The 15,672-nt window shown below is 30.4% G+C and overlaps 1 protein-coding gene across 1 annotated transcript; it reads left to right on the top strand.

Annotated features, from left to right (window-relative positions):
- Window positions 1-10,869: 10,869 nt before the first annotated feature.
- On the top strand, window positions 10,870-15,049 carry LOC137837992 (LEAF RUST 10 DISEASE-RESISTANCE LOCUS RECEPTOR-LIKE PROTEIN KINASE-like 2.5). The gene is made up of 2 exons (XM_068647189.1): window positions 10,870-10,907; window positions 13,959-15,049. Exon 2 carries the CDS (start codon window positions 14,138-14,140, stop codon window positions 15,047-15,049), a length of 912 nt encoding a protein of 303 aa, XP_068503290.1. The 5' UTR covers window positions 10,870-10,907; window positions 13,959-14,137.
- The last annotated feature ends 623 nt before the right edge of the window (window positions 15,050-15,672 follow it).

Raw genomic sequence — 15,672 nt, 5'->3', positions numbered from 1 at the left:
TCTAAAGGTCTTCTTCTTTGATCTGCATAAGATTTTTGCCTACTGAGAGATGTTTTCAATCTTTCCTGAATCATTTTGACTTTCTCGTTGGTTTGTTGTATTAATTCTGGTCCAATTAACACACTCTCACCATCCTGAAACCAGCACAGAGGTGTCCTACACTTTCTTCAGTACAATGCCTCGAAAGGAGCCATTCCTATGCTAGCTTGGTAATTGTTATTGTAAGTGAACTCTACCAAAGGTAGAATTTCATCCCAACTGCCCAAATGATCTAACACACAAGTCCTAAGCAAATCCTCTAAGAACTGGATAGTTCTCTCTGATTGTCCATCAGTCTGAGGATGATATGCTAAACTAAGTCTGAGTTTAGTCCCCAAAGCTTCTTGAAGCGTTTGCTAGAATCTGGAGGTGAATCTGGGATCTCTATCTGAAACTATGCTGGAGGGTACACCATGCAATCTGACTATTTCATCTATGTAAATCTGGGCCAACTTCCGCATAGAGATTCTTAAGTCTATAGGTAGGAAGTGTGCCGTCTTTGTCAACCTGTCCACTATGACCCAAACAGAGTCATGCTTCCTCAAAGTACGTGGTAACTGGGTAACAAAATCCATTGAGATACTGTCCCACTTCCACACTGGAATGTCTAACTGAGTTAACATGCCTCCAGGTCGTTGATGTTCAATCTTTGATTTCTGACAAGTCAAGCAAGCAGCTACAAACTTAGCTACATCATTCTTCAGGCCATGCCACCAATAAGACTTCTTGAGATCTTGATACATCTTGGTCATTCCTGGATGTAAACTGAGTTTGCTTTTATGACCTTCAGATAACACTGTTTGCTTTAGTTCATTATCCTCTGGTATGCATATTCTATTTTTGAATCTCAAAATACCATCCACTCCTAAAGAGAAGTCTTTAGCTTTGTCAGTATTTAATAAGCCCATGAAGTTCTTCAATTTTGAATCTTCCAACTGCTTCTCCTTCACCTTCTCCAGAAATTCATTAGTTATAACAAGGGTATTACAACTAATGCAATTTGAAGACATGGAAACCTCCAAATTCATACCCCTGAAATCTTCAATCAATGCTAACTCTCTAATCATAAGCGAAGACATTTGTATCTTTTTACGACTCAACGCATCTGCAACAACATTTGCCTTCCCAGGATGATATATTAGCTGGAAATCATAGTCTTTTAAAAATTCAATTCATCTCCTCTGCCTCATATTTAACTCCTTTTGATCAAACAAATACTTCAAACTTTTATGATCACTGAACACATTAAAACTAACTCCGTAAAGAAAATGTCTCCATATTTTTAAAGCAAACACAATTGCTGCCAATTCTAGATCATGAGTTGGATAATTTCTTTCATGCACCTTTAAGTGACGAGAAGCGTAGGCAACAACTTTCTTATTTTGCATCAGAACACAACCCAATCCCTGATAGGAAGCATAACATAAAACTTCAAAAGACTGATTGGTATCAGGGATTGTCAATACAGGAGCATTTGTCAACCTTCTTTTCAACTCTTCAAAGCTTTTCTCACATTGTTCAGTCCATGCAAAAGGATGATCCTTTCTAGTCAATTGGGTCAAAGGGGCCACTATTTTAGAAAAACCTTTTATAAATATCCTGTAATATCCTGCTAACCCGACAAAGCTTTTAATTTCAGTAACTATTTTAGGACGTTCCCACTGAAGTACAACCTCCACTTTAGAAGGATCTACTGATATTCCCTGTGCAGAGATGACATGTCCTAAAAATTGTATTTTTGACATCCAGAAGTCACATTTTGAAAGTTTAGTATATAACTGTTTTTCTCTCAAAATGTTCAGGACGATTCTAAGATGTTCTGCATGTTCTTCCCTTGTACGAGAATAGATCAAGATATCATCTATGAACACTACCACAAACTTATCAAGAAAAGGTCTGAATATCCGATTCATATAATCCATGAAAATAGCTGGAGCATTAGTCACCCCAAATGGCATAACCAGAAATTCATAGTGACCATACCTTGATCTAAAAACAGTCTTTTGAACATCTTCCGCCTTCACTAAAATTTGGTGATAACCTGAGCGCAGATCTATCTTAGAAAAGACAACTGCCCCATGCAACTGATCCATCAAGTCATCAATTCTAGGAAGAGGATATTTATTCTTTATTGTTAACTTGTTTAATTGTTTGTAATCTATGCATAGACGTGACGAACCATCTTTCTTCTTCACTAATAGCACTGATGGAGAAACACTAGGTCGAATGAATTGCTTCTCCAATAAGTCTTCTAGTTGTTTCTTCAATTCACCTAACTCCGCTGGTGCCATCCGATATGGAGAAATTGACACGGGGCCTGCTCCGGGAATCAAGTCTATTGCAAACTCTATCTCTCTTTTAGGTGGAAGTCTAGGAATATCATCAGGAAATACATCCATAAACTCCTGAACTACAAACATATCTTTTTGTACTTTATCAGTAACTATAGAACAAGCCAAAAGCATAAAACATTTTGCACCTTCTCGTATCTCTCTCTCAAACTGATGAGCTGAGATAACCTGCATTCCTTCTAATTTAGGAAAAATTAACTTCTTCCGACCACAATCTATAAGGATATGATTAGCAGACAACCAATCCATTCCCAATATAACCTCCAAATCTTTTAGAGGTATACAAATCATGTTGATCTTGTATCTATGCCCATTTATAATTACTGGACACTCAGCACTCATGGAAGAAGTTACTATAATACCTTCTGTTGGTGTAGATACCACCAACTCAAAATCTAATTCTCGGACTGGCAACTTAAGTTTCTTAGCACAATCAAAAGATATAAAAGAATGGGTTGCCCCAGAATCAAACAATACAGATACCAGTGTTCCAAGGATAGAACAAATACCTCTAACAAGGCTATCAGACTGTGAAGCTTCAGCTCCACTAATAGCAAAAACTCTGCCAACAGCTTTGGGTTTTTGATTACTATTTTGTTGTACTTGCTGCACTCCGCCAGAATTTGGAGCTCCCAATTGGACACGACAGTCTTTTGTTGCATGACCATACCTGTGACATCTATCACATGTCACATTTGATACTGGATGAGGGCAAAATCTAACAACATGTGGCCCACCGCATCGAAAACATATGAAACTAGGTGGTGATTGAGAACTGGGTCTTCCACTGCTATAAGATTGAGGTTTGAAATAAGGTTTCTTTCTATCTTCATATTTAGGCATGCTTTTAGAAGGTCCTCCCACTAGAGGCTTAGCAAGTCTGCTACTACTTTTCAAACTCTCCACTACTTTTGCTTTCTCCACTAGGGCAGGGAAATCTTTAATGGACATAGGAATCACCACTTCTTTAAGTTCTTGCTTCAATCCAAACTCAAATTTTCTACATCTCCAAGCCTCAGTCATGGTCTGGGTGTAGAATCTAGCTAGGTGTTTGAACCTAGTAGCATATTTTGTGACTGAAAGATTTCCTTGTTCCAGCTGCATGAATTCAATTTCTTTCGCATACCTGACACGATCAGGAAAATACTCCTCTAGGAATCTTACTTTGAAGTTCTCCCAAGTACCATCTTCACCTTTGTCTTCCATCATTTGCTTCATGCCTATCCACCAAAACTCAGCTTCTTCAATAAGCATATAGATGGCATAAGATAACTTTCTCTCTTCAGGGCATTGAGTAGCTTCAAAGATTCTTTTTATGTCTCTCACCCACGGGTCTGCTCCATCTGGATTTACCTTCCCATTAAACTTGGGTGGATTGTGTCTCAGAAAATCCTCCAGACTAAAGGTATGGGGTTGTTGATGAAGCTGAGACGCTTCAGCTACTAATCTAGTTGTTTCTAATTGATGAAGGGCAGCCTGATGCTGTTGTGCCATAATAGCACACTGTTGTTGCAAGGCTGTTGCCATCATCTCTATTGCCCGAGCTAAGTTGGGTATCTACTGGTGGAGGAGGAGTAGGTGGTCTACGTGCCATCTACTAAGCACGTAAAGAATTGGGTTAGAAATTACTAAAAATTTCCAACTACATCTTTAAGACAAATTAACTTAAAAGAAATCATCACACAAAATAGATACAAAACCAATCAAGACTTATCTCTAAAATGTACTCTAGCTACTTAGAATTAAGATAGAAAATAATCTTGATCTAGTCATGAGTGTGCACCATCACCACTCTATCAAGATTCTTTTCATTCTTAATGCTTTCATCTTTATTCATAACAATTAACTTGACTCGAACACAAACAAGATTTCAAGAAAAACAACTTTGTCAAACATCTTATTAGAAACTTTTAACTAAGTCTTGAGGCTAGACGTAAACAAAAATCTACACGCAGGAGAAACAAAATAAACCCACTACCCTCAGGTTATTCTAAGGATGAACCGCTTTGATACCATTAAATGTAACACCCCAGAAAATAACATCTAAATATTTCAATACAAGTTCTACGTATTTCTATACAAACTTGGAGTTTTTCAAAACATTCCTAATACATGATTAGGATTTATAGAAATACAAATATTTACATATTCATAGCTCAAAATAAAGCTCCGAAACCTCTAAGGCTTTCCGGCACCTGTATGGTCATCTGCTCGTGTACATAGTACAGTGATCGCAGTTTTTAAACACAACACAAAAAGCAAGGGTAAGCTAGTGAAAATAAAATTTTATTATATACGAAATTAAATTAAAAGAGAAAATAAAATTACATGGCCAATTTCTCAATTATTCAATCTTCTTCAAATTCCAACATAAATCAATCACATAGATCTCACATGGATCTACACATCCAGAATATCCAACAAACAACGTCTTCCGGAAGACCCGTATTAAGTAAGTCCTACCAGAGACTAACACCTGATCCAAAGATTACCAGCGAATCCAACAGAAAGGATCAGGGTAAGTTCAATACAACCCAAGCCGTGCATCTCATATGTCACGGTGTGCATGAACTCCCCCATCAGCTTCTCACCACCTGATATCTTAGTCTATGTGACTTAGATCATTAGTGAAGCTCGGAGATCTCTGTTACCACATAGGCATCAATACTTAATACATAGCAAACATCAGTCCATACATTATCCCAAATGTATGAATTCAATTCCATACCATCCCGTCATACAATATCATTCCAAACACGATCCACAATATTCAAAAGTCTATTTGACATGAAAAAAAATAACACTTTAATACTAAATCATCAAAATATAATATTTTTACAAATTTAAATAATATACAAACAAACAACCCAATATATAAACACACAACATTCCTGCAAGAGAAAATTGAATATTGGGACCACGTCCCTTCCGCATTCAGATCTTCTATCCTAGGGTGCTATTAAAAATTAAATTTAGCTTCCCTTACCTCAATTGCTTGCTTTCAAGTAACTTTTAGAATTTTATTCCCCACCGTTTGGATAAGCTTCAAGATTTACGGGCCTAATGCAAATTATCCAAACAGAACAAAAATTCAGTATATAATAGAATAAGTTGAGAGGATTAAACTTCTCAACTGACCCCACCAAGATTGATGACTAAATCCTAAAGAAAAACAGAGAACAAAGGATATTTAGAGTAAAAATGAACTTACTCTGTTTGAAAATCTGATCAGGTAGAAATGTTCCTTAACTCCTCTGCTACAGCGTGGTATGATCAGATTCTAAAATAGATGAAGATTGAGAGAAAAATTAAGAGAGAAGGAGAGAAGAGAATTGGAGAGAGAGAGAAAAAAAAAAGGAAAGAAAAATGAAAGGCGGGGGGGGGGGGTTCGTGGCTCTGGTTCTTATCTTTTTACGTTGTTATTTTGTATAATATACCAATATTATATAAAAGATATTAATTTTTACAAATTGATTTTTTTAAAACATTATATTTTTAAAATTAATTAAAAATATTATAGTAGCAGATTTTAAACAATCACCATGCGTAGTTTTGACTTCTAAAAAATAAACTATAACGTAAAAATATAAAATTGTTATAATTTGGTGTAAATTATTTGGCAGTGGGTAAAAGCACTTCAAGGTTAAACAATTTAAACATTGTCTATGAGTTTAATCCTTAGGTAAAATAATTTTTACTCAATTTTTATTTTCTTTTAAAATGTACTAGATTAGCATAAAATTAAAATATTAAGACACTGATTGATTATGCTCATGAAAAAAAAAACAGTTCCAAAGTATTGATCGTTAGCTTAACAAGGTTCTTTTAATAGTAAGTTTAGAGGAGATACAAAATTAAAACTTTTGAGTTTAAATTAATAAAAGAATTCAAAATAATTTAACTTGTAATTTTTGGGATACATATTAAAATTTAATTAGATGAAAAAAACTGGTAAACAGATTGTAGCAGCAGCACCCAAATTACAACTTTTGATTTTGATTAACATCACAATTAAGGTACTACATTTTAGAGCTTCTTTATAAAGAAGGAGTTCACATCAAGTTTTGACAAAGATTAAGAAAATCAAGGATCTCACCAAGATATGTTTTTGTATTATATTGCAAAAGATTGAACTCATCCAAATTTTAACATCTTTATAAAGATTAAAAACATATATTTCACCTTAAGATCAGTGTAATGCTATAAATAATTTTTCTCACATTTCATAACATGTATAATTGTGTTTTTTTTTTTCTTTCTAAATTTATGTATGAAATAAAACATGTGAATAAATATATATATATATATAATATTTTTATTTAATTAATAGAATGAAAAATTTATTTAAAATCAAATTGACATCTATTTTCTATTTTTTTATTGTAGTATTTTTAGTTTCAATTAACTAACCTATATAAGTTTTTTTCAATATTATTTTAAAATGAATGAATAAAGTTTACGAAATTAGAAAATAAAATTTAAATTTAATTTATCCAACAAAATATACTATTCACAGCACACTAATATCAAAATTATTTGTATAAAATAAAAAAATTTAAATTTACTTGACAAACTAAATATTTTACTAATATTTTTTTGAAAAATTTAAAATACTTTTTATGTGATTAACATATTTTAATTACTTATAAAAAGTATTTAAATCATCAACTTTAAACTTTTAAATTTAGTGTCTAAATATACCATTAGAAAAATAATTATATGTCTTAATATTTATTAAAAATGATTTAAGATTTTATTTTGCAACATAAATTTTGGAAAACATTTGTATGATTTGAAAATAAAATTATCTGTATTTTCTTCTATTCCGTTATCTTATTTGTCTCTTTTCAAAAATATCCTTCCTGGTGGCAAAAGAGATATTGAGATTGTCTAGCTTCTTGGAGTAAGGTTTGTTTATTACATTTATTAAATTTGTTTATATTTATGCATATACATATATACTTATATAAATTATATTTTTACTTTTTTTAATCTATATTGTAATGCTAATTAAATTTATAAACATATTTTTACCACTGTTAATTATTTTAACTATGTATGCTTCTTTATAAAATTAATAATTGATAATTAATATATTTTGATCAAATATCTTAAATTTATTATTTAAAAGTTAAACTTAATAAATGAGTAGTAGCGTGCATTGCGTGTGAAAAAAAATAGTTTTGTTTGCATTTGAGAGAAAATTCAGGGTAGGTTCTAATTTGATAATTTCAAAATGATTGTTGACTTGGCTTGGTTGTGGAAAATATCTAGACTTTTACTCCTTCTCTTCTTTACACATGGTGAGAAATTTCTACTAGAATTCTATGAACATTAAATCTCCCATTAAAACGTAAGAGAGACACTTAGCTGTTTCCTATGTATGCACATGAATTGAAACTAAACATGTTCCGCACTCTCACTCTCTTCTTTCTGTTCTCTGTAACTGCAACGCTTCTTCTTCCAACTAAGTCTGATGTCAACTTCAACACTTCGTCTATGCTTCTGGGTACGTATACATCTATGCAACCACATATATCACAACAAATATATGTTTTTCTTTTCCTTCATTCAACTACCCTATATTATAACCATATTCTTCATGCTAATGGTTGCAGCTCAAAACCACTCAAAAACCCTAAACAAAGTCGGTGATGATGTCTTCATGGCGTGTGATGATAGAAAAAGTAAGCACCTTTATATTTTCCACAATTTTAATTATGCATATCTTCACTGTTTATTCTCTTGCATATCCACAAATTATACACACTTTACCTCTATGACATGGTCAAAGAAAAAGGGTCATGTTTGTGTTAGAGAAAAGTATATATAGTTGATGCAAACAACTCAAAAGAGTGTTGATTCATTCACAAAATTTTCTATACATAAGATTGAGGAGTGGGATATTTCTCTAAAAAATTACATTTTTTTAGAGGTTGCAGAGTTTTTCTTAGTTTAATTATATGTCCTATTCAATTCAAATTCACTAAATTTAAATACAAGTAAATTATATTTCACCTTTTTAGAGATATTTAAATGGGTAAACAGTATATGCAACCAAAACGTAAGTAATTTTTATTTTATCATTTTTTTAATAACTAATGGGAATGTAGAAATTAAATTTATTATTTTTATAATAATCGTTTAAAAATTTATTAATATTACTTTTTAATTGGTTATTAATATAATTTTTTCACCATAATAATATATAAAAATTAACTCTTTATTTCTCTTTAATGTAAAGAAACTTTTTAAGGATAATTTTTTTGTTCTATTTAATACCGTCAAAAACTAGTTTTGAATGCAAAACTTGGGATCTTTAGTATTTGAATAGCTTTAAAGATGACAGTGGCCGGCAATTTTATTTTATCTAAAAAGGTAAAAATTATTAATATCATCTCCAAAGTTAGATTTCAGGCTGAAAAAAGTTGTATCTTATTATACTTAATCCCCTTTATTGAAAAATCTGTTTGTAAATAAACTAACATCTACAGAGAAAAGAACGAAAATTTTAGAATAATAAAAACCGATGGAATTTAAATATTTCTTGAAATAGTTGTATATTTTGTTCTTTAAATAATAAAATTTAAAATGAAATATAAAACTATACAACATATTTCATATAAAAAAAATTATGAGACTCAATAAGAAAAAAATATAATTATTTTTTTAAAAAAATGACTCTTAAAAGTGAATGTTTAAATTTAAGTACAAATATGGGTGTTGATAAAACAATGTAAACAGATTGCAGAAGCAACAACAGCGTGGATAATCAGTCTGCTCACGTGGCGCGAAGACTTGATTCCCTAACTAATTTCACTTCGAATCCTAATATGACCTTGGATGACAGTAAGTACTCTTAATTCAGATTATTTTGTGAGTTTTTAATGTTGTCCCAGCATAATTTTAATATATTAAAAACTTAATATATTTTAAAATATTAAAATCAGTATAAAAAATAATATAAAAAATTTAATAGAGAATTTAATTCATATTTATTGTATTATATCATTCACTACAAGAAAATCATGAAATAGAAACCAATTTTTAGAAACCAAAATAATTAGTTACAATAGGATCTAAAATAGAGAACATTTTAGAAAAAAAAATTTGATTTCCAAATTAGTTTCTATTAAGTTAAATAGTTTTTAAATTGGTATCTAATTAGCAATTAAGGTTTTAGATACCAATTATTTAGTTTCTAAATTTAGTCTCTAAACCCTTATTGCTAATTAGATACTAATTTAGAAACTATTTAACAATAATATAAAATAATAAAAATTAATTTAAAAACCAAATTTCTTTTTAGTTTCTAAAATGGTTTCTAATTTAGTTACTATTGTAATTAATTATTTTGATTTTTAAAAATTGGTTTCTATTTTATGATTATCTTGTAGTGATTGTTTTGTTTAATATAAAAACTTCTCAATTACTAATTTATAAACTATTAAAGAATAACAAAACTCTACCTGCTTTTGATATTATTATATTATATTATAATGGCAATTAGAATTTAACTAATTTAATTTGCATAATTTTTTCTTGCCAGTAAATTTGTGAATTTTTTCTTTTCTGTTGTTTTAGTTTTTGATAAAATATTTATTTGAGATTACATTTGACACATTATTTTAATGAGTTCGTAACTTTTTTACTTGCCAAATAGTATTTAAATCATTATTAGTTAAATAAACAAATTCCTTTTACTTGTTAGAATCACTTAAAATTTCTAACTAAACAGAAATAAAATACATTGGGTAACTTTATTGGAGGAAATCACTGACTCATCCAAGTTTTTAAATTATTATCCCTAATGTTTTGCATATATTTTGCGTATACATTGTGAAAGTATTTATATATATATGGGTTAGAATACTCTTAAATATTTATTCTTAAAGTATTTCTGTTTTAATTAATTTTATTTTTTATACAAAAAATTAAATATTTTTTGTGTGTGTATTTTGTAAATATATTTATATGTATATATTACTTGTGGAAGAAAATCACATGAGCGTGTATTAATAATTTTGAACCAAAAACTGCTTAATAGAATGCAATACTACTATCAGAGGTTATCGAAGTTGTTTCACCTACCCAAAACCACAAGCACCACCGACTGTGTCGATATCATCGCCATCGCCACCACCACATGTGCCAACGACGCTATCATCACCGCCACCTGCACGTAGATCACGATCAACAGCGCCTGAATCATCTCAAGATTCAGGTATATTATTCTTTCTTTCCCTTTAGATAATTAAAGCTCTCACAACGGTAACACTTCTTTCTAAGTAAATATTATTATTAAAATGAATTCGAAAAGAAAGGTATTTTTTTAAATAAAGTTTAACTTCACAAAGATAGTTATTTTTATTAAGTATTTAAAAAAACTATATTTATCAATTGAGATTTTTTTTGTTTAATTTCTTTAAGAACTCTTTTTTATTTTCACTATACTCTTTTTTTATTGTTGCGCAGGTAACCACCAGCACACATGGACAATTATTATAATTATTATAGGTAATAGAGCCATTATCCTTTTATATCTCCTATTTTATTATTTTATGAATTACATTCATGATAAATTTTTAATCCATCTCTAGAAAAAAAAATGCAAATTAAACGCTTTTTTTTTATTATTAACTCCACTTTTATTACACATTTAGATGGCGAGAAATCTACAATAATTTTAGACTTTATCTTTTGTTCTTGTTGATAATCTATAAAATATGAGAGCAAATTATGTCTTTTCATTGATTTGTTAAGTGGTGTTTTCACATTTACTAAAAAAAAATACTAAGAAACTAATAAATCAACTCAAATAATTTATCCTCTTATTTAGGCTCTAAAAGGTATTTTAATGATGTAAAAAATATCTATCTTCTCTCATATACCGAGCAATTTTAGCTAAGTTGAAAATCTAGATCAATTATATAATAATTATCTTATCATCCTTAAAAAAGTTGGTATGCACAAATTATGGATTCAATTAAGAAAAAAAAATGTAAACTACCAAGAGTTTTAGTAAATGTATTAGTTAGTTATGTAATGTAAGAGTTGAGACATAAGTTGGTTTAATATTTCCATTAGAAAATCTCATCCCAAACAAAGTGAGAAATCTGAATATCTTTCATGGAAGACTAGGTTTAAAGGTTGCTTGATAATAATAAAAGACATGCATAAGTTAAGGGTGTGAGACATAAGCAAGATAAAAAACATTTCAGCCATTTCAACTCACAAGTAATGGTTTCTAATAAATAGGCATTCAATTTCTGCAAAAGAGCGATATATCATATGATATTTCTTTGTTTTCCAAGAGACCAATGACGATCCAAACGACACAAACCACCTCATAAGTAACTGTCGTGTTTGGGACAACTAATCTATTCAAAATTGCACCAACCATATATTCTTAGGTCACTATCTCCACATAAAAGAATTTATTGCCTAAGGTTTCCTTTCAAATATCAAACAACTAGCAATGCAGCATCTCAATGCTTTTGTCTTGGTTGCTACATAAATTGAAATATTAAAGCTCTTGTATTGTAACGCAAAGATAAACAATTCATCCCGCCAATCATATAAAACAAGTATGCAGGTAGATCTTAAATTGATAGATGATTTTATGGTTGTTCCAACAAATGATAAGGTCATTAACATAGTAAACCCTAAACTTGGTAAACCAACATCTCGAACCTCATTTCAATATGTAAAGAGATTTTCTAAATTTGCACATCATTCCAGGTCTTTGAACAACAAAATCAAGTGATAATTCTATGAACACTTCCTCCTAGAACACAATGTGCAAGAAATCACTATGCACATCCATTTGTTGTAGTTAACACATTAGATGGTGTACAATTGATCAAATAACCTATAGTTAAAACATATTCTTCCACAAATTTAATAGGAATCAAAATGCAAAGTACAAACCACATTCAAAATATGATGATTTTTTTGTGTGTGTTCTAATGCAAGATGTTTGAAAAATTAATTCCATGATCAAGAAAATAACTCTTTATGCAAATGAATTGTGTCCCCGGTTTAAATGCCATGCTTGTTTTGTAATCACTTAAAGGAAAATTATCCCTATTTTGCTTGCTCTATGCATCACAAGCCTTATTCAAAGATTCACAATTTTTACTTCCATTAATACCAGGAACTAACTATATGATTTTCAATAAAGGATGTCCCAAACACCTATGTTAGAGGTTTGCATGGTTCACTTCATGAACTCTAAAGACCCATGATCCTTGAATTCCATGAAAAAAAATAGACCCCCTTCTTTCGTTAACATCCCTAAGTGTAGTCTTGCATAACACAAAATCTAAAATCTATTTGTGAATTTCATAGTACAATTGCATTTATCCATCAATTGTGAGATAGATATTAAATTACAATTAAACTTCAGAACATATAGAACATTTGTAAGTTTTTAACCGTCATCCAACACCACATGCTCTTCTTTGGTCGCAAAAGTGGTCTATTCATTTGAGAGCCCTAATAGATAGTGTTGAATATCATGTATCTCACACATATTCTTCAAATTTCTTATCATATGATTAGATATTTCAGTGTCAATTATCCATGGGACAACGCTATATGCACTTGTCATCTTCTCACTCAAGTTTGTCTTATGAGTATTCAACATTTGCATCAATACTTATCATTGTTCAGTGGTCAGTTTAACAAGACCACTCTTGTTTGCATCAGAGAAGGGTAGGTTGGTGCCCCCTACTACGTCAGTATGTGCAACATTAGCACAACACACCATTCTTCCATCTCTAACAATCCTTTCTCTGATTGGTTAACCATTCCATCTACAAATCCCCATTTTCTTATATGACGTAATGAAGTCCTAATTGCACATGTCATTCTTCATATTCTCCTCTAAGGTTGCACCCAAGAAATTATATTTCCTTGATTATTACTCAAGTTGAGATTATATGTGAGAGAACTCTCATTCCTTTATGAACAAAATGCTTCATATCCCTGTCACTCTTAAATTATCTCCGTTTAAATTTTCATGCTTTAATATCATAATAAATATGAGAGAAAATTATGTTTCTTAACTATTATTTTGTTTTATTTTATATACAAGAGTTGCCTTTGATATTTACTAAAAAATACTATCAAAATCCAAATCAAATCAAAATCAATATCAAACCAATCTTACCCAAATTTTGAATATTAAAATATGGTGTGTGTCTGTGTGTGTGCATGTGTGTGTATGTGTGTGCATTTGTAGTTAACCTCATTAATCTTTAAAATAGAAATTGACCTTCTAAATCAGCCAATAGAAAATTAACAAGTGTATTGTTATTCTTAACTTATCAATGTTAAATTGTAATCAACCAATAGGTTCAGACAACAATATCATGCATCTCATAAACTATCTTAAAATTTAAGTTATTGTGTGTAAGATATAATAATTGAGTCTAAAAGTTTCACCATTCAACTTATATGGTGGAGATTTATAAGGCATTTTATCATGAGTAAACTTTCATAAAAAATATCAACATGCTATAAAAGGATATTTATGGTTTTTTAATATTTTATATTTCTTAACAGGTGTTGTAAGTGTGGTAATTGGAGGGTTTCTCTTCATACTATATTGTTTTAGACATAAGTCTTCAATTAGACTGGTCAAATCTTGTTTTACCACAAATAATGATTCAAATATTGAAGCATTCTTAAGAAATCATGGAGCTATAACACAGAAAAGATACAAATTTTCAGAAGTGAAAAAAATGACTAATTCATTCAAAGTCAAACTTGGTCAAGGTGGTTTTGGTGCAGTATATGAAGGAAAATTGCTCACAGGTAGTCGTGTGGCTGTAAAACTACTAAATGCATCCAAAAGAAATGGTGAAGAATTTATCAATGAGGTTGCCAGCATCAGTAAAACATCTCATGTTAATATTGTTACACTTCTTGGATTTTGTTTGGAAGGTCGCAAAAAAGCTCTCATCTATGAGTTTATGGCTAATGGTTCTTTGGATAAGTTTATCTATAAAACAGGACCAACAACAATTGTATCTTTGAGCTGGGAGAATTTATATCAAATTTCAATAGGAATAGCTCGAGGGTTGGTATACTTGCATAGGGGTTGCAATACTAAAATTTTACATTTTGACATCAAGCCGCATAATATTCTTTTAGATGAGAATTTTTGTCCTAAAATATCAGATTTTGGACTAGCAAAGTTGTGTCCTAGGGATGAAAGCATTATTTCCATGTCAGATGCTAGAGGAACAATGGGATATCTTGCTCCAGAAATGTGGAATAAAAATTTTGGAGGAGTTTCACAAAAGTCTGATGTGTATAGTTATGGAATGATGCTACTAGAGATGGTAGGAGGAAGGAAGAACATTAATGTTGAAGCTAGTCGTACAAGTGAGATATACTTTCCACATTTGGCATACAAGAGACTTGAGTCGGATAATGATGTCAGACCGGATGAAGCGATAAATACAGAAGAAAATGAGATTTCAAAGAGGATGACTATAGTGGGGTTTTGGTGCATTCAATCACTTCCCGATGATAGACCTTCAATGAGTAGAGTGGTCGATATGTTGGAAGGTAACATGAATTCTTTGAAAATGCCTCCAAAACCTTTGTTTTCTTCTCCTACTAGATTAGAAACACAATCTTCCTCCTAAATTGTATCATTGTATTTTGATGAAATCTTTTTAGTTATATTGTAGAAAGAATCATTCAATATATTTGTTTAGTGTTTTTTCATTTTGAAAAGCAAATGGATCTCATATGTGTATTAAACTACCACTACACTAATTTCTATAGCTTGACCGCATGATAACTTCTTTTAACAAGTTAAATTGAAGTGGTTAAGTAATAAGAAGGCTCAACACGAATACCTTGAAAAAAATATATCTGAAAAGTGAAAATCATATAGGCTAATGAAACTAAAGATGACTCCAAAGCTTGGAATAAGATTTATGGGGTGAGTAGGAGAACAAGATTAGACAACTAGTGAAAATTATTTCTTCAACTTCTTCTCCTGTCCTTTAATGAATTATTTGACCTCTATATCATTTAGTTATTTCTCTGCAGTAGTTTTCTTCCTAAATTTCCAAATGTTTGTGATTAAGATTGGAGTTTTAAATAATAATATTGAAAAAAATTATAAAATAATATGAAATATTTAATTTAGAAAAAAGTTGGACTCGATAAAAAAAAATTAGTAACTCTTACAAAAATAGTTAAATTACTTTTTAATTTTTTTAAATTTATTTGAAAAATTAATTTCATTGCTCTAATTTTA

This window comes from Phaseolus vulgaris, chromosome 4 (assembly GCF_000499845.2).
Source record: "Phaseolus vulgaris cultivar G19833 chromosome 4, P. vulgaris v2.0, whole genome shotgun sequence".
In the NCBI taxonomy this organism is placed as follows: Eukaryota; Viridiplantae; Streptophyta; class Magnoliopsida; order Fabales; family Fabaceae; genus Phaseolus; species Phaseolus vulgaris.
This window is presented reverse-complemented; position numbering and strand designations above follow the sequence as displayed.

Bases quoted from the DNA above. Each gene is read 5' to 3' on its own strand.
- LOC137837992 (XM_068647189.1), top strand. From the start codon at position 14,138: ATGACTAATTCATTCAAAGTCAAACTTGGTCAAGGTGGTTTTGGTGCA.